Here is an 18912-nt window from a genome sequence, read left to right on the forward strand (position 1 = left end):
TATAATTATTATTATTATTATTATTATTATTATTAAGCATCACCTCTGCGCTCAGCTCTCTCCGGATCAGTTTCTTGGTCTCCCGCTCACAGTAGTCCAGCATAGCCTCTCTGTCATATCCTCTGGACGGTAGTTTGTCCGTCTGGTTCCGCTGGCGGAGTCCCACCGGTACATTCGGGTCGGGGTCGATATAAACGAGCTCTCGCTCGAGCTCCTCCACCTCCTCCGGTGAGAGCGTCGCGAGCAGCAGGTCCGTGTCCGTGTCCGAGTCATCGCTCCCTTGTCGCTCCGAAACCTTTTGTCTGGACATTTTCTTTGGAAATATTTAATGTTTATTGGTCAAGTATAATGTTTTAGTCTGCGGAAATGCAGCTGACTCAATTTAAAGAGTATCTTTCCCCTTCACACGTGCTATTAAATCCATAATAAAAGGCGTGCAGAGGGTCTCGCGCTCAGAGCGCCTTTCAAGAGCTCCATAATAAGGCTCGAGAGCCAGGAGGCATTCCGCGCGATCCTTCACATCTGCGTGACCGCGAGCAGCTGCGCACACACACGCACAAAGGAGACAGATTGTGTAGATTTTTTACACCAGTGTTCCTCCAAGATCATTTCCTCACAAGTTTGTAAGAATTCTGTCATATTCCTTTCACTCTCCACAAACCAGGCATTAAAATCACAGTTCTGAGTGATTTTTCTCCTTCTCTACTTTCTTGTACTTAGCTACTATTGGTACTTCTCTTTTTTCGTCACCTTCTGTATTGTTTGGATCCTATGCCTGAATTTGTCAGTGGTTCTTTTGATAAATCCTGGAGTCCTGTGACATAAATTTTACCACTTTTTTTTATACACATGGATAAATGTGTGTTGAATGTGTGTATGAATAGTCTTGGAAGTTATGAACACTAAATCAGTTCTACTGTGTTAACAATGGAGAAAATAGCGTTTTATTTGTTTTTGGAGGACATGGGCTTCTGCTGCTAAATGAAATGACATGCACATGAATCGCCGCTAGATAGCAGCGCTTTCACCAGTACTTGGTAAGGCTTGACACTTTAATTGCTTAATAGTAGAAATAAGCAATTTACTCATTCGATATTCGACATCTGATTTTCAATACTGTCTCTATTACCAGTTCACAAACAGCCTGAAAACAACAAGCAGTCAAATTAAACTTATTTTAAGAAGTTAAAATTATATTGGTGTACATAAAAAACAATTAATTGATTTTCTTTCTTTTCTTTTCTTTTTTTTACAAAAAGTAAATGTCACTGGTATAACAGTGAAATTATTAAAATTGTTTTTGTCATAAACTGTTTGTAGTATTCTAACAAAAACTGCTGTGAGGATATGATACATGATATAATAAACCAACAAAGCTCATTTAATTAAAAATAAGTGAAAATCACTGTGACACACCAGGAATAAACAACACAGGTTCATTTTCATTTATTTATTTTTATTGTTGTGTGTGTGTATAGGCTATATATATATATATATATATATATATATATATATATGTGTGTGTGTGTGTGTGTGTGTGTGTGTGTATATATATATATATATATATATTTCGTGTGTTGTATAGTTGTGCGTGTTTTTTTGTCCTCCGAAAATCAAACCGGTTCTAAATCAAACCACTCACAAAAAACATCCCCCCATCCTTCATCTCCCGGGGCGGGCACACCGTTTTGTAAATTCTCAATGTGCCACACCCCCTCCCCGGTCTCCCACACACACCCCACCTAAATTTATTTGACCATCCACCCCCTGCGTCCTGCTCTGGATCCAACGCTGCACAGTCAGGGAGGGGATTTGGCATCCCCTGTGTCAGCGACCCACGAGATGCTGACCTGGACCCCATCAGACACATGGCGAAGCCTTCACTATTGATCTTAACTGTTAGTGAGAGACATAAAGCAGCGTCTCGCTCTAGTAATAAGAGTGCCCTCACCTGGTCAAAGGCGCTGAGGGTATGGGATTACAATTCTGCCACAAAACTGAGTTTTGTGGAGAAAATGTTTGTCTCGCAAAGAAGAAAGTATTTCGAGCGCACGAAAATCAATTTTGCATTTAAAATAAGTTTTTGGATGTGTGCAGACCTTCTCTTCTGCGCGTGCAACGTTTCACTAGCTTGCTCACCTGATGCCCGACCTCAGTGCTCGCTAAATGCCAACAGCTCACGTGCTCAACACAACCCAGCGTTATAATGTGCCATAACTCCAGCCAATCAGAGACCGAGGCTGCTAAATTCTGATTGGCTGCCTTGACAACCAATCATAACATTTCTTGCATTACCTCGACAGCAGAAGAGGAAAAATACAGTGCATGCACAATTATTATGCAAGTTGATATTCTGATTATATTTTTTTCCAAGCACATTTTACCAATAATTATAACTACGATTAATCTTGTATTTAATCACTTATAATCTATATATTATTGTTCATGAAGGCTGGAAGTGAAAAACGCCTTATATTCAGGTGTGCATAATTATTAAGCAGGTTATCTTCTACAGATAAAATCTCGAGATGGACTAAAAATGAACTCCCAAAACTTACTGCCAGATTCTGGAAGATAAATTCTTCAAACAGTGGTACAAGAGGATGTGGTGCTGGTCCTCCTCTCAACTTATCTGTCTATAAAGCATATACATACATATATATATATACATATACATATATACATACATATATATATATATATATATATATACAGTGGGTACGGAAAGTATTCATCCTCTTCTGCTGTCGAGGTAATGCAAGAAATGTTATGATTGGTTGTCAAGGCAGCCAATCAGAATTTAGCAGCCTCAGTCTCTGATTGGCTAGAATTATGGCACATTGTAACGCTGGGTTGTGTTGAGCACTTGCGAGCTGTTGGCATTTAGCGAGCACTGAGGGAGGGCATCAGGTGAGCAAGCTAGTGAAACGTTGCACGCGCAAAAGAGAAGGTCTGCACACATCCAAAAACGTATTTTAAATGCAAAATTGATTTTCGTGCGTTCGAAATACTTTCTTCTTTGCGAGACAAACATTTTCTCCACAAAACTCAGTTCGCGCGCGTGCAAAACGCACTTTTGCGCGCTCAAAATATGATCTTTCGCACGCAGAATTGTGGCAGAATTGTAATCCCATATGAGGGTGGCACACCACCATCTTGGTCCACTGTGAGTGCTTCATCAGGCGATGAAATGAGCGTATCCAGGTATCCATTTAACACATAATCCGATGTGAAGTGTAGTGGAGGGAAATTGAATAGTCTGTCCGCTTCTCAGTGCCAATCCTTTGCTTGTTCCAATCCCTGATCACAGTCACTGATCCAGTGTGAAGTAGAAAAGCCTACGTAGGGGTTCTGCTTGTGACGTCATATTGAGGAATTTAGAACGTTGCTGACCTCTGTCAAGTCACGTGACATCAATCAGAGTGCTGAGACTGTTGCTTTAAGAATACAGATAGCAATACAAGAGTTTGAGGTCGTTTTTCTAGTTTATGTGACGGTAACTCTGGAAGTGTGAACACTGTGTGTGTGTGTGTGTGTGTGTGTGTGTGTGTGTGGGTGTGTTTGTGTGTGTGTGTGTATATATATATGTATATATATATATAGTGTACTTTTTAAACCACGTTTTGCCTATTTTTCATGTTTGAGGTTATTAAATCTAACTCACTGTAAAAAAATGTTTTTTTGCATCTGTTAGTTATTTTGTTACATTTTATTACATTTTTTTATAACTTTAACATCCAAGTTATCGAAACTTATTTTAAGTCAAGCACAGATACTTTAATTTGAAACAATGTATTTTTATTTATTCAAATGTTGAATTTTAAAGTGATAACTAATGGCAGCAATCATTTTTGAATACAGTGAGGTTAGTTTTATGTTATTTAGTTCTTTATTAAATCCTTAGCTTGGGGGCTTCAAGTATTTTTTAGCCCTTCCCATCTCTAATGACTGACTTACAACTCTTTACAATAGTAAAGAATAATAATACAAAATCTGAGTTATAAGGTGAAAAAAGTTCACTCAGCCATATGAAAATAATGTTGCTCCTTAAATTAATTTCATTTTAAACCAAAATATTTTTTTATAAATATTGCATGCAGATTTCAAAATCTCATATTATCTACAAAAGTCTACATGGAATAGGTGCTTTTAAAACATGATTTAAAATGGTGAAAAACATAAGTGAAATTATGACCAGTTTCTGTATCAAAAAAAAGGTAAACAATTGATAGAAGTTCTACTAAGATCACTACCAGTGATCACTAAAAGAAGGGAAGAGACTTTGTCTGATATTAGAACAAAGAGTTTTATTCCACACTATAAATTGGTACATTTTAACACGCTAGTCATACCCCAAACCCTAACACCCCCCACCCTCACCCTTCAAAACGGCTTGAGCAGGTTTTGTGGCAGTTCATTACACTCTTCTGTCTGCTACAATTCTGACGTGTCTTTGTCTGTTACATATCCTGAATATCTGACCACCATCTCTAAAAGCACCAACACAACTGAGACCGCCGAAACCTCCTGAAGCTTACAAACAACATTATTGCTCCGATAAATAAAACTAATCTACAAAAGGAAATCAAACGTCACAACGGAGAGAATCCCAGAAGCCTGTGACCTGAAACGGCAAGTTTCCAAAAAATAATTTCTCTGTATTTATTATTTATTGTATTTGGTGAAAACGGTTCGTTTGTCCTGTGTTGTGGCGTTTCTGACCGTGCATGCAAAAGAGACGACCCTCGCTGCGATTCACGAGAGCGTCTCTCCTCCACGCCAGAAAGCAACACAAACACAAACCCATGCACCACTATATTCATTCAGCATTTAGCATATTTATCAATGTTTTAGACAATCACAAACAGTTCGACAGAAGGAAAAAAGCTGTAAAAATAAAAAAAAAAGTGACCAAATAGTATCATTCAGGACAACAAAGAGCAAAATAGCACCGTTGTTACAAAGGTCAGAGGTCATAGGTTAGGGAACGGGGAGGGTCAGTTACACATCCAGGAGAAGGGATGGAGGAGGATAGAGTGGGAGAGACCAGTTGCCCCCCTCATCTGACTCACTTCCGGCGGCCTGCATTGGTTGTGCTGCAGGTCACACACATGTAATCCTCCTCGGCTGCGAGTTCTGCTGATACACCCACACATATCATATGGAACCAGCGGTTACAGCAGTCACACTGAACCCAGTACACCTAAAGCAGATAGAAACCAGTCAAAACACATTCAAACACACACACGGTCAATACACTACATTCACTTGCCCACCTCTTCTCCCTCCGGCTGAAGACATTTCTCTGCTGGACACTGGGTCATATCCTCTTCGGAGTCTTCTGACTGAGACACATCTGACGCAGAGACCGATGCCTCTTTCCTCTCTCTCTGCTTCTCTGTACCCATCCGCTGCTTCTTGCTTTTCGGCTTTATCCCTCTATCCCTGATCTCGGTCTCTTCTCTGTTCATTCGCCGCTTGGCTTTCTTTTCTGCCGAAGTGATTGCATCTCCCTGTAGAATGCAAAGAGGAAGACAGAGAGAAGTAATGAATTTAAATTCTTAAACAAGCTCCTAAACATGAAATGAATACTTTTAGGGGCTGTTCACATATCACGTCTTTTGCACGCTCAAGTTCGTTATTTCAAATGTAGATGCGCGGCAGGCGCGCTCATAATGGAAGCGACGTGGTCGCGACGTGCTTTTTTCCCGCATCGAGATAAAAACATTTCAACTTTTCAGAATGCCGCAAGCGCACCGCGGGTCATGTGACAAGAACCAACCAATCAGCTTCATCCTTTCCCGTAACAACATTGAAAGCTCAGCCAAGATGAAGGAACAGCTGATCATAGCTGTACAGGGATGCCAAATCCTTAAAGAATTTTAAACATAAATCCCAACATCAAAGTTTGTTTTGAAGCAAGCAGCTTCAAAGTAAAAGACTGTAACAAATGATGCATTAAAATAATAAAACAGCAGTACATTATAGAACTACTGACGTATTAATAATAAGTATACAATACAATATATTTGAAGTTTTTTGCAAAATATTTGATTCAATATACATTGTTTGAGGGAGTAGGGAACTGATTCACATATGTAATTCATGCTTTATGGGAGTGGGAAGTTGCTGCTGAGCTCTTTTGCCATGGTTCTCATTTCCATAGTAACAGCAACTTTCTTTTGATTGGTGGATCCAAGGAGGCTTTCGCTCCAGGAATATGGCTAGTGTAATGCTTCATCTATTAAACACGAAGCTGAAATCACACCGACGTTTAGCTCCTACAGAAGCATATAATATTGCTAATCTTTGAGCTCTGGGTTGGTTTGTCTCAAAGTTCACACATTATGCCCATGGAGAAAACAGATCTTTTACTTATAAAACCTGATTGTTCTTTTGAATTAGTGACTGAATTTTAATTGCTAAACAGCCTAAAAGAAATGATGCATTCACAGCCTCACACTCCTTACCTCTCTTTGCGGTGAGGAGTGTTCCGGTGTGAGGTAGGGTGCGTGTTCTGTGTGGGATGTGTTTGTGGTCGGGGGGCCGGACAGCAGATGTCTGTAGAGTTGCTGGGTCTCGGGGACAGAAACCTGCAGGAGCAAACCCTCCACCATCAGTTCCTCCAACTCCAAACTGAGACCTGGAACATAGACACAGTTTCATTTTAAGACATAAGCGGTCATCCAGCTGCTTTAACTCTGCACAGTGACTTTCAAAAAATATGAAAATGCTCTTCGAGTTAGTGTGTATGCGTGAATGATACAGACCCTGGAGAGGGATACAACGCTGCTCTGTGTAAAACACCGACTGTTCTTGCCCAGAAACACCCCAGTCCTGACACTGAGATGGAGATCCACACAGCTGCTACAATAAAACAATGACTCTTTATTGATGGGTAGTAAGCAAAAATGACATAACACAGATAAAACAAAACTTATTTAAAAAAAGAAGTGATGTAAACCACAAATTTGGAAAAAAAAAAATAAAATAAATAAATAAATGTGTGTGTGTGTGTGTATATATATATATATATACACACACACACACACATTTATTTATTTATTTTATTTTTTTTTTTCCAAATTTGTGGTTTACATCACTTCTTTTTTTAAATAAGTTTTGTTTTATCTGTGTTATGTCATTTTTGCTTACTACCCATCAATAAAGAGTCATTGTTTTATTGTAGCAGCTGTGTGGATCTCCATCTCAGTGTCAGGACCATATACATATACATATATACATATATATATATATATATATATATATATATATACACACATCTCATATTTTCTATAATAATAAATTCTATAATATTTATAGAATTAAAAACAATAATAAAATATAATAAAAATAGCAGAATTCTCACCCCCTTGGGAACAAGACATCAAACTGCTAACAGTCTGTGATATAATGTCTAACCTTCCTTTTGTGCCCAGTGGTCCTGTGGCTCTGTGTAGTTGAAGCTCCTCTGCAATCCTGAGAGGCTAGCGAGTGATCATATGAGTCTATGACCCCTCGCGCCCGTCGCTGCCAGCTGCCAGTGCGTTCAATCATATAACGTAGAGCATCACCCACTGGGAGACGCACACGGATCCGCTGCAGTGATGACAACAGGGTCTGGATCTTGGCCAGTGAGGGCTTTGTCGATCGTAGACATAATGGACACAGCCAGGCTTCGGGGTCGAGGGTGGACAACTTTAAAGACGATTTTCTCAATATTTAGATTATTTTTTTCACCCTCAGATTTCAGATTTTCAAATAGTTGTATCTCGGCCAAATATACCCTTATTTTTGGTTTTGTGGTCCAGGGTCACACACACACACATACATATACATATATATATATATATATATATACATATACATATATACACTTCCTTTTGTGCCCAGTGGTCCTGTGGCTCTGTGTAGTTGAAGCTCCTCTGCAATCCTGAGAGGCTAGCGAGTGATCATATGAGTCTATGACCCCTCGCGCCCGTCGCTGCCAGCTGCCAGTGCGTTCAATCATATAACGTAGAGCATCACCCACTGGGAGACGCACACGGATCCGCTGCAGTGATGACAACAGGGTCTGGATCTTGGCCAGTGAGGGCTTTGTCGATCGTAGACATAATGGACACAGCCAGGCTTCGGGGTCGAGGGGATCGGAGGGCCCACGTACGCACACACTGTGGAAAGCATCTCGACACAGCTCGCACTGCAGCATGGCACCCATGGGTGGTTTCTGACACACACAAACTTTGAGAGCAGCACAGTCTGCTGTAGGCAGGAGCTTCGATTCATTAGCTGCACGAAGCGAGCATAGCGACTCCTGCTCTTTTAAACGAACCTCAGCCAGAGTAAACATCTTCAAGAGAGAAAGAGAATGAATGAGAAAGAGAAGCTTTTCATTTATCTGACATTTTTCTGGAATGTACCGTATAGTGAACTCACAGCAGATGCAGAGTCTTTGCTGTCTGAAAGTGCTCTCTCAACATCACTCATACTGTCCAGCTTCACAAGCTTCTTCTTCCCTGATGACATACATTCTCCCTTCATCTTCCTCATCTTCTTCTTCTTTAAAGAGCTGCCCACTTCCCATCGGGGACACAAGACCTGCACGAGTGACCAGACCCATGAATTACCTTGACAACAACCATTTTATTTCAAATAAAATTCACCTTCCTCATCTTCTTCTTCAAAGAGCTGCCCACTTCCCATCGGGGACACAAGACCTACACGAGTGACCAGACCCATGAATTACCTCGACAATAACCATTTATTCAAAATAAAGTTAATGAATAAATGTCATGACAACATTTGCAGGCAATATTTCACCTTAAAATCAAAACTGAAAAAATATGAAAATAGATTTTGCACAAAGACTTTTTTTTTTAATATAAGGAAACCCCCAATTCTCATTCATTGTGTTATGTTAATTAAATTAATTAATACAAAGATAAATTTTGCTTTTATTTTTTATAATATATATACACATTCAAATCACACACAGTATTTTTATACTATAATCCTCATAGATTAACAATATATAAATATCATAAAACAATAATGTTATTTTTTTTTTTTTTTGCATTGCAGTAATAAGGCTATTTAGTAATTTTCTTTATGTATTTTTTTCTACCTTTCTTGCAATTTGGCAAAATTAAAATGACTAAATCACTTTGAGGATTGAACACATTTTAGAAGTTAATATTTAAACTTTGTATCTTTCAAGAACTAAAAACTTCCATTTAAAAGCTTAAATATCTCAACAGAATATTTCTCATTACTTTGATATATGACATGACCAGTCTAACCTCCAACAGCGTGAAAGGAGAGTTTTTGATGAGGAAGGTTTTAGCAGCCGACTCTTTCCAGGCCTGCACCTCTGATACCAGAACCTCCAGCTGGTCCAGAGGCTCCAGTCGCACAGGAATAGCATGAGCTCTCAGAACCATATCAGAGAGTGAGCTGAGAACCGGAGTCTGACCTCCAACCTGCCAGCACAAACAGAAACACAAGCAATCACAAAAACTGCCATTAAAGGGTTAGTTCACCCAAAAATGAAAATTAGGCTGTGTTTTACTCATCCCCGAAGCATCCTAGGTGTATATGACTTTCTTCTTTCAGACGAATCCAGTCGGAGTTATATTAAAAATTGCCCTGGCTATTCCAAGCTCTATCGTTGCAGTCAGTGGGTGTTGCAGTGCTTCAGTCCAAAAGAAGTGAAGCCTTTTCCACCGAGAAAGTGGGTTTTCTGTGGCACTGGTCTCTTCCACGGTCTTGTATGTGTGGAGTAGGGCTACACGATAAATCGCATGCGATATTTAATGTGCATCTTTTCAGTAAAGCCAGTTCTGTAATCAGAGGTAAATCTCCATCACGTGCGTGCTTTCACATTGAGCAGCATTAACTACACAGAGCCGTTGTTCACTGACAAGCTGTTTGGGTAACACTGCCACATAGTGGTGAACTTTGGAACAGCAGCGAATGAAATACTGAATTGAGCAAAATTATGATATCGTACCGTTTGAAATGTAATATATACCGGTATTTTTCCAGTACCGGTATACCGCACATCCCTAGCCAGGACAATTTTTAATATAACTCCTGGATTCGTCTGAAAGAAGAAAGTCATATACACCTAGGATGCCTCGGGGGTGCGTAAAACACAGCCTAATTTTCAATTTTGGGTGAACTAACCCTTTAACACTGCAGCCAGATATACCTTCAAAAACATGAACATGAGATTGTACACTAGCACGTAGAATGCATACAAACTACATAGTTCATGTAGAGTACTCAACCTGTAAATCCTCAGCTTCCTGGAGCCATTCTTTAGCCCTGTTCACGGTGTCTTGTAGTAGCAGGCAGTTTGGCAGGTATGCTGGTACCCCGTCCACCTGAGTCAACATAGAACTGAGTGTCTCTAAACTCTCTGGAGGCCTAAAAAAATAGGTAAAACCATTAACAAATGTCACTCAGCTCATTACACAATCACTTTGTGGTGCCTCCTTCAGGTTCTCAGCACGCAGGAATTAATTCGGTCTCATTCAAGGGCTGCTTTGCATTTCCAAGCCTCCAGTTTGCCCTGAACAGATGCAAATGCTCTGTTGTGCAAAAGGAACTGGTTCCCTAATTCAGTCATGTATTGGCTATTCAAATTGATCTTAGGTTTTTGTTTTGTACAGTCACTCTAATAGATCTTGTTATGGCTTGAGACCAGAGCTCCCGCTGCAATGGCCAATAAGCCTTACATAAACATGGCAATGGTTCTTATTGTTAACTAAAATGTATAAAAATTGTTTTTGTTAATTCAACCGAAATAAAATATAAATACTTAAATTTAAATAAAAATTAGAAATGTTGACTTGGAAACTAACTGAAATAGAATAATGTTAAGCTGAAATATTAAAATGACAAACTCAAACTGAAATAAAAAGCGAAGCTAAAAAAAAAAGAATAAAAATGACAAAAGCACATAAAACTTAAAAAAAAGAAATATAAAATATAAAAATAAAACCTAATTAAAAATATTAATAAATAGCATAAAAGTATATGAATGATACTAAAATAACATTGTTGCACATTATGTTTGCAGTGTTATTTACATACAGATATCACTTGACTAATTTTGTTTTTCACAAAACTTTTTTAATATCAATAGACTTGTGGTTAAATTACTCATTATTTATGTTAGTTTTGTGCCTTTTATTGACTGACTGTCTTTTAAATGGACGAGTTGCGCTGTTCACTGAAGGAAAAAAATTCAAGAAGTATCCAGCATACAGTATATAGGGACTGCTGCTAAAAACATCCCAGGATGCACTCTTGAAGTTGGGTGAGATAACTTGAGGGTGCAAAGCTGTAATGTAGCCCCAAAGAATAAAAAAATAGGGAGTAAAAATTTAAAATAAAATATATAAATACATAAATATGTTTTCTTCAATACTATTTTACACATTTATAATATGCCTTAATATTTCAGGAAGGGGCTTCATTATATTTGGGGGTCTGACACATCAAAAGGTTTTATAACTCCAAAGGGTAAACACATCTTGGCTCTTGGGTAGATTGGTGGTTGTGCGTTATCTGTGCAAGAGTCTTCATTCAGTGCTGTCCCCACCTGGCCTTCAGCAGTGCCTGCGCTTTCTCTTCCATCTCCTCTGAGATTGTGAGCAGTTCCTGCAGCCGAGCCATTGTGCGTTCGGTGGAGGGATGCGGTGTCAGTCCGACTCCTCGATCGATCAGCCGGCACATGCAGTCCAGAGAGAGACCGCAGGGGTTTGATACCGGATCCTCTGCCTGCTGAACTCCGGCCAGCCACCGGGTCTGTTCCAAACGCTCCCGTAGCAGCGGCAACTCCGGAAGAAACACGTCAAACTGAGAGTCCTCCTCCAGCAAGGACTCGATCTCGCTAACAGAATCTGCACTCACTTCATCAGAAAGAAGCTTCTCACTGTGCTGCTGGAAATCCTCAATGCTGTTCAGCAGCTCCTGAGAGAGAGTTAATAGCTTGTATTATATGAGCTGTGCCTCATTCATCTTCAGGAAGATTGCCTGCATCTTACACGACTGTGTGTATGTGTGTGTGCAGGTGTGTGTCAGTCACCTTCAGAAGCGGTGCTTGTGTTAGGCTGCAGGGCAGGTTATAAAGCTGGCGGACAAATGATCTCATTTCCTCCACTGTGAGCTGATTAGGAGAATTACCCCCGCCTGTGCGGTACCTGCAGACAGATGACGGCAGACAGACATAAACAAATGCATGAAAGAATACACAAAATTCACAGGCCATATGCGTTTCGGGCAAACCAAACCAATGTGTGCAGAAAAACAAAGCTCACCACACTGGAAATTCCCCTGAAATGGAAATAAAAACTGTGAGCTGAAGTAATTGTACAGTGAGTGCGTAAGGAGTCATTCTTGCATCTGTTTGTACCATTTTGGTCCAAGTATGTGTATAGATTGTTGTCTTTGAGTTGAAATGCACCTCACTGTTTTGTCAGCAATCTGAGCTGCCATTTTTAAGGCCGCATGTTAAGTGAAAAGGTTTCCACAAATGGTTTCCGCATAAATATTAAGCAGCACGACTGTTTTTAACATTGATAATAAGAAGCACCAATCGGCATATTAAAATGATTTCTGAAGGATCATGTTACACTGAAGTCTGGAGTAAATTGCGGCTGAAAATGTAGCTTTGCCATCACTGGAATATAATGCATTTTAAAATATATTAAAATAGAAAACAATTGCTTTAAATCATAATAATATTTCACAATTACTTTTATACTGTATTTTGGATTTAAAAAAAATGCAGCCTTGGTGAGCATAAGAGACTTTTTTCAAATACATTTTTAAAATCTTACCAACCCCAATGTTTTAAACTGTATTGGAACTGTAGCTCGTTTGAGTAGATTTCATTCTAGTCTCTTTGTGGTTTTGTGTGCATGTACCTGGTCTGCCTTTTGCCGTTTAGCAGTTGCTGGGCAACAGACGAGCATTTCTCAGCATCTTGAGTAACCAGCCTGAGCTGACGTAACAGATCGTTCTCTGGGAATGACTTCTCATCGGACTCCTCCAGAAGGGCGCGAAACACGGTGACATCTACAGCGATAGAGAGGCCAGAAGCAGAAGTGAAACCAATGACATAGCACTCAAACATATTTTACTTGAGTGATGTTACATTTTATGACTGAAACACAATATTATATGTAGCGTGGGACTTGATTGTGCATAAAAAGGTGGGCTAAATATTAATATTTGCCTCTATTTTGCATAGTATTTTTTTTTTCTTATTTATAATATCATGCCATTGACTGTGCACTGTGAGATAAGGTACATTTAAGTAAATAAAACGTCTTTTTGATTTCCTGATTGTTTTCAATTAAATAATTTTAAGTGGATTTTATCATCAAGTTCATACATTGTGTAAATACATATTGATTATAAAATGATTATAAACACTACACATACTGAAAGTGGATTCTAATTCAGAAAGATGAGAGTATCAGTTCTGGATGTGTTCAGAATGAAACTCACTGCGTTTCTTGTCGAGCTTTGCTTCCATGACTTCTGTTACCCTTGCCGCCCACTCGTCATAAGACTCCGCCCTCTGCCGCACAGCGTTCATCATCGGGTAAAGGTCATCCAGTGTGAAACGGTAACTGTGTGGTTGAGCATTAAATTGAATGAACCAAAGTCCCTTTCAAAGTAAATCTTTTCACTCAGCGGCCATATTTGCAATGCCTCCGGGCAGCTATTTCGGCATCCAAGACCAAGCCCCATCTAAATGAATGAGGGAATCCTGAAATCTGCCTGCTGAACTTACAATTAAATTACATAATTCAAATCAGCAACAAAATCTGAAATGAACTGCCCCATAAATGTCGTTCCTTATGCTAAAATAGTGTTAAAAAGCTTATTTTTCAGGCTAGACCAGCCAATGCGCATGTGCAGTCATAAGCGAGAGTCTCAGGTTTCTATGGGAACCGGAGCTTCTAACGCCGCTGCAGTGACACAATGATTTTACCAATCAGTGTCTGGCTCTTTCATTTAGAAGGAAGGACTATTCCGCCATATTGTGTTTTGCAGTTTCTTCCATTCACAAGTAATAGGAGTGAACGGTCCTTGTATATCTATAGTCAAATTAAATAGAGGCCAATCTTTAAATAAGGCCAGCTCTTGTATCTTGTAGCCTAATCATTGAGGAGTACTGAAAGCAGAAGTGGAGACTCACTTGAGTGTGTAGTTGGAGACGGGGCAGGAGCAGAGGTCGTGGGCGTGGTGTGGACACACCTGGACTCCTGGTCTGCAGGGACAGGTGAGAGCAGACAGGTAACAGGTGGTGCGACACTTTACGCACTGTCTCTCATCATCTGCCAGCAGGTCGTATTTAAACAACTCACACTGGACCACCCCCTATTCAAAGAGAGAGAATATTAACAAATGATCATTTATAGACGAGCACAATCAGACATTACTAGCATCTCAAACCTATTAAAATTACCAATATTACATACCACCATGACACACACACACTTATATATCTATATGTGTGTGTCTGCATATATATATATATATTATATATATAAATATATATACCATTCTGTAGTTAATCTCACAATGAATTGCTAAAATGTGCTTAAGAATAAACTAAACACCATTACATTATATTTCACTAATCTTAAATTAGTCCTAAATCTGTCTTAAATTTCGCTAATCTTAAGCGAGAGGGTGATTGTTTAATATGTGACCCTGGACCACAAAACCAGTCTTAAGTCGCTGTGGTATATTTGTAGGTTTTCAAAAAGTTGTATCTCGGCCAAATATTGTCCTATCCTAACAAACCATACATCAATGGAAAGCTTATTGACCCTTATGACTGGTGTTGTGGTCCAGGGTCACATATTATAAACATAAGTAGATAGATAATTGTATTACACTTATAAAGTCCATGAAGTGTGAGGATAATTGTTTTAGTATTGTCTTACTGCATATTTTACTGCCTACTTACATATCGGTTTATTTTCTCAGAGTGAGAAGAGTAATGAGCACTGTTGAATAAATTTACACTATAGTGTCATCCACACAACTTGTGTCTCACACACAGATTTGACAGGTTTTGCTTGCGTTCTCTCACCATCTTGCAGACTTTGTCCCGCAGTTCTCTCTCCCCTTTGATCATGAGCCGCATGTCCTTCTGTACAGCTGATGCCAGAACCACGTCCAGCCTGTCTGCTTTCATGGCCATATTACACACCATCTCATCATGAGAGAACACGCAGTAACGGTTCAGCAGGCGATAGTGTTCCACACACTGACGCCCCAGTGGCATCTGCAAACCAAATTTACAACACAAATCAGAAAAGAAAAAAAAAACAACAACACACAAACATAATTGCAAAAATTTATATAAATTCAAACACGCCATATTCAGCTCTGAGACCTGTCCAGGAAAATCTACATTAATAACACTGTAACAGCAGAATGGATCCGCACCCAGTCCACTGTGCAAAAGTTCACAGCTTCTGCAAAGTTGAAGCCCTGGTTGAAGCCGCTGTGATAGGATCGTGGGAAAGTGATGACGAACTCTCCTGCGCACTGATTGGTTCTGTAAATCTAAGAAACAGAGCGTGTTACTTACAGGTACTCCATGTGAGCATGTGACTTGTGATTGTGTATAAACATGTTACTCACTGGTACTCCATGGGCCATAAGTGTATTGGGGTTCATGATTGTGACAAGCTGGTGTAGAAGGTCCGGCTGAGACTCAAACAGTTCCGGGGCCAGTTTCTTCATGACTGCTTCCAACTGCTCAGCGGCAAAACCAGGAGCACCGTACCAGGTCTTAGGTTCCCCCCTAACACATTCAAACATACAATTAGGGTCTTCACACAGACAATGCTATTTATTTAATCAAAAATACAGTAAAAACAGTAATACTGTGAAATATTATTACAATTTAAAATGACTGTTTTCTAATTTAATGTTTTAAATTGTAATTTATTCCTGTGTAAATTGTAACATATATCTTCTTAATATACTGATTTACCAGTGTTGAAAATAGTTGTGCTGCTTAATGTTTTTGTGAAAACTGTGATACATATTTTTTCGGCATTATTTGATGAATAGAAAGTTCAAAAGAAAAAGCATTTATTTACAAGAGAAATCTTTTGTAACATTATAAATGTCTTTATTGTCACTTTTAAATCAATGTAATGCATGCTTGCTGAAAAATTATACTGTTTTTAAAAATAATAATAATACTGAACTGTAGTGTACAAGACAACTTAACCATATCAGTATATTTTGACCTTTTCTATAATAACACACTCTCCTAGGTAACTGTGTTTTTATTTAGAGTAGAAACCATATTTGAAACGAAATCATTGTGGGGGACAGATGTTCAGTCAGTGCAATATAGCACTACTACATATGACTTTTATTAAGCATATCCCTTATTACCAGTGCAGGTAGTTGATGGAATAGCTCCAGTGGTCCTCAATGTGCCAGCAGAAAGAGGAGAAGCACATGCCCACGTACAGCCACGGCAAAGTCATGCCACAGATATCAGCAGTGACGTGGGTCAGCACTGATGGTGTCATCATGGCCATGTTATTCAGGTTCCACCCACACTGAAGATACTTCTACAACAATCAATCACAACACATCAGTGATGGAAACAGGATGTACTACGTATGAATACACGTTGGAAATTGTGAGTAATATCTCAAAATCTGAGATTGCAGTTGTACCTCATCATGTGGCGCAACCTTAAACTTTCCACCGTTGATTGGGAAACCGCTTCCAAACTCTTTTGAGGCAATGTCAGCTCCATATTCCACAGTCACATCCTCCTCAATGGTGCCGACCAACCTCCAAAACTCTTTTTCAACCAATTCGGTGGGCACCATCTACAACAAACACCATATTCACAGAAAAAAAATGAACATAAACAAAGATAAGTTCATATGTTTTAACATTGGATTTGTAAATCTATACACATGAGAGTCAATGTCAGAGACTCGGGAGAGATTTGTACATACATGAACAGGCATGTTGAAATAGTCTGACTTGAAGGAGTCTGCCATTTCCCCGAAGGATTTTAGAGAATAATCCCTGCAAGCTTGCTCGAAGCCAAATGCCTCCTGAGGTTTAGTGCACTCCTGCAGAAACACAGAAATAATGAGTCAATCAATTGTTCTAGTAAATTAAAGTGTCTACAAATGCAACATTGACTGGTTTCTAAACAGTGCTGTTCAAAATCAGTTGCTGCTTTTACTGACTTTAAATAATGAACAAACACTGTTATTGTTTACTTTGTAAATTCACCTGAGCCAGACACTTAGGGCACCTCCAATCACCTTTAGGAACATCACCGAGGGGCGGGATCAAGCAGAAGGTGTGGTAGCTATCATCACAACCGTCGCATAGCAACAACCGATCCTCATCGTTCCCCGTTCCACACATTAAACACACATACAGGTCCACCTAGAGGAAGACAGACAGCACTATAATATTGGAAGCAATGAAAACATAAAAAAATCTGCTAAACAATGTATTTGAACACCACTTATAGTTATTTAATATTAAGTAATATTTTTAATTTTCAAATGAAAAAAAGCTACTTAAGTTCACAGTACTCAAATATTGTGTTTTTAAACTTAAAGGGTTTAAGGTAATCGGTTTCCTCAACTGAAATGAATTAAATGAACCTGTTGGGTTTTTGTATAGTTTATAGAGTCATTACATGATATCTTATTATGATGAACACAATCGGTTTGTCCACTGTTTTGATGTGACAAAGGCTCAGCAAAACTTAAATTTTAATAAGAAAGAGGGGAGTAAAAACTTACCATGCTGACTGGAGGAGGGGGGATGTTTTTCTTGTAACGCAATGTGCTTTTCTCTGGTTCAGGATTTATCTCTTTTATCTCCACAGGTTCCTGCTTCACCTGTATAGGGACCTCCCTCTCTAATACACACATACAAATGCATTTGTTCATATAAAGACACCTATTTGATTAATAATGCTATGCTAATCACACGTTTGTTTTGCTTGATTGACTATAAATATTGCCTAATGAAGACTGGCCAATGATCTGAGTGATGTGAGGTTAGAAAAGGTTAGGTGCTTACCTGGTTCAGGCTTGGCAACGAATGAACCCATTCTCCTCCTGAGATTGGGCCTGTTCTCACTTCCCTCACCTCCCTCAGACTTGACACAGCCAGACTACAGACACAAAAAAGGAGCATTTGAGTAAAAAAAAATAATAATCTATTTAACATAGAAACACATGATTATACGCTACCAACCATTCAAAAGTAAGATCAGTAAGTCAGTAAGAATTTTTAAAGAAATGAATTTTATTCAGCAGGGATACATTAAATTGATCAAAATTGACTGTCAAGGTAAAATGTATATTTCTCATAAATGCAGTTCTTTTTAATTTTCTATTAAAGGGGTCATATGATGCTGCTAAAAAGAACATTATTTTGTGTATTTGGTGTAATGAAATGTGTTTATGCGGTTTAAAGTTAAAAAAACACATTTTCCACATACTGTACATTATTGTTTCTCCTCTATGCCCCGCCTTTTTGAAACGCTTCGATTTTTACAAAGCTCATCAGTCTGAAAAAGTGAGGTGTGCTCTGATTGGCCAGCTATCCAGTGCGTTCTGATTGGCCGAATACCTCAAGCGTGTGACGGAAATGTTACGCCCCTCACCATACTGTTGATGCCGTGTCCCAGCCGGAGCGACGAGACAAAAACATTAAAACCCATTACAAACGAAGCATTTGTTGCATCCAGTGGGGACATAATTACTGATTATAATGACTTATACTGTCTTTTTACGCGTTGCGTTGCATTGCATCGCGCCGCGTAAACATAAAACCCTGTCTGCATTTGTGATCAGAGAAATGACAAAC

General features: G+C 39.1%; 2 protein-coding genes across 2 annotated transcripts in view; both read right to left on the reverse strand.

The window, feature by feature from the left end:
• Positions 1-520, reverse strand: part of lmod1a (leiomodin 1a (smooth muscle)) — a 6575-nt gene extending 6055 nt beyond the window's left edge. Inside the window, exon 1 of the mRNA XM_016475471.1 lies at positions 44-520. Within this exon, the coding sequence (XP_016330957.1) occupies positions 44-310 (267 nt within the window). The 5' untranslated portion in view covers positions 311-520. The remainder of the gene's footprint in view (positions 1-43) is intronic.
• A 3778-nt stretch (positions 521-4298) lies between these two features.
• LOC107679836 (lysine-specific demethylase 5B-B-like) overlaps positions 4299-18912 on the reverse strand; it is a 23609-nt gene continuing 8995 nt past the window's right edge. The window contains exons 7-28 of the mRNA XM_016475534.1: positions 18121-18214; positions 17838-17956; positions 17314-17472; positions 17028-17147; positions 16737-16895; positions 16447-16628; positions 15679-15841; positions 15481-15600; positions 15122-15316; positions 14219-14400; positions 13522-13646; positions 12936-13086; positions 12095-12209; positions 11609-11979; positions 10290-10428; positions 9300-9479; positions 8437-8598; positions 7868-8350; positions 6771-6867; positions 6471-6643; positions 5277-5513; positions 4299-5203 (exon numbers count right to left, since the gene is read on the reverse strand). Of these exons, the coding sequence (XP_016331020.1) occupies positions 5069-5203; positions 5277-5513; positions 6471-6643; positions 6771-6867; positions 7868-8350; positions 8437-8598; positions 9300-9479; positions 10290-10428; positions 11609-11979; positions 12095-12209; positions 12936-13086; positions 13522-13646; positions 14219-14400; positions 15122-15316; positions 15481-15600; positions 15679-15841; positions 16447-16628; positions 16737-16895; positions 17028-17147; positions 17314-17472; positions 17838-17956; positions 18121-18214 (3861 nt within the window). The 3' untranslated portion in view covers positions 4299-5068. The remainder of the gene's footprint in view (positions 5204-5276; positions 5514-6470; positions 6644-6770; positions 6868-7867; positions 8351-8436; positions 8599-9299; positions 9480-10289; positions 10429-11608; positions 11980-12094; positions 12210-12935; positions 13087-13521; positions 13647-14218; positions 14401-15121; positions 15317-15480; positions 15601-15678; positions 15842-16446; positions 16629-16736; positions 16896-17027; positions 17148-17313; positions 17473-17837; positions 17957-18120; positions 18215-18912) is intronic.

This window comes from Sinocyclocheilus anshuiensis, unplaced genomic scaffold, assembly GCF_001515605.1.
Source record: "Sinocyclocheilus anshuiensis isolate Anshui unplaced genomic scaffold, SAMN03320099.WGS_v1.1 scaffold13, whole genome shotgun sequence".
Classification (NCBI taxonomy): Eukaryota; Metazoa; Chordata; class Actinopteri; order Cypriniformes; family Cyprinidae; genus Sinocyclocheilus; species Sinocyclocheilus anshuiensis.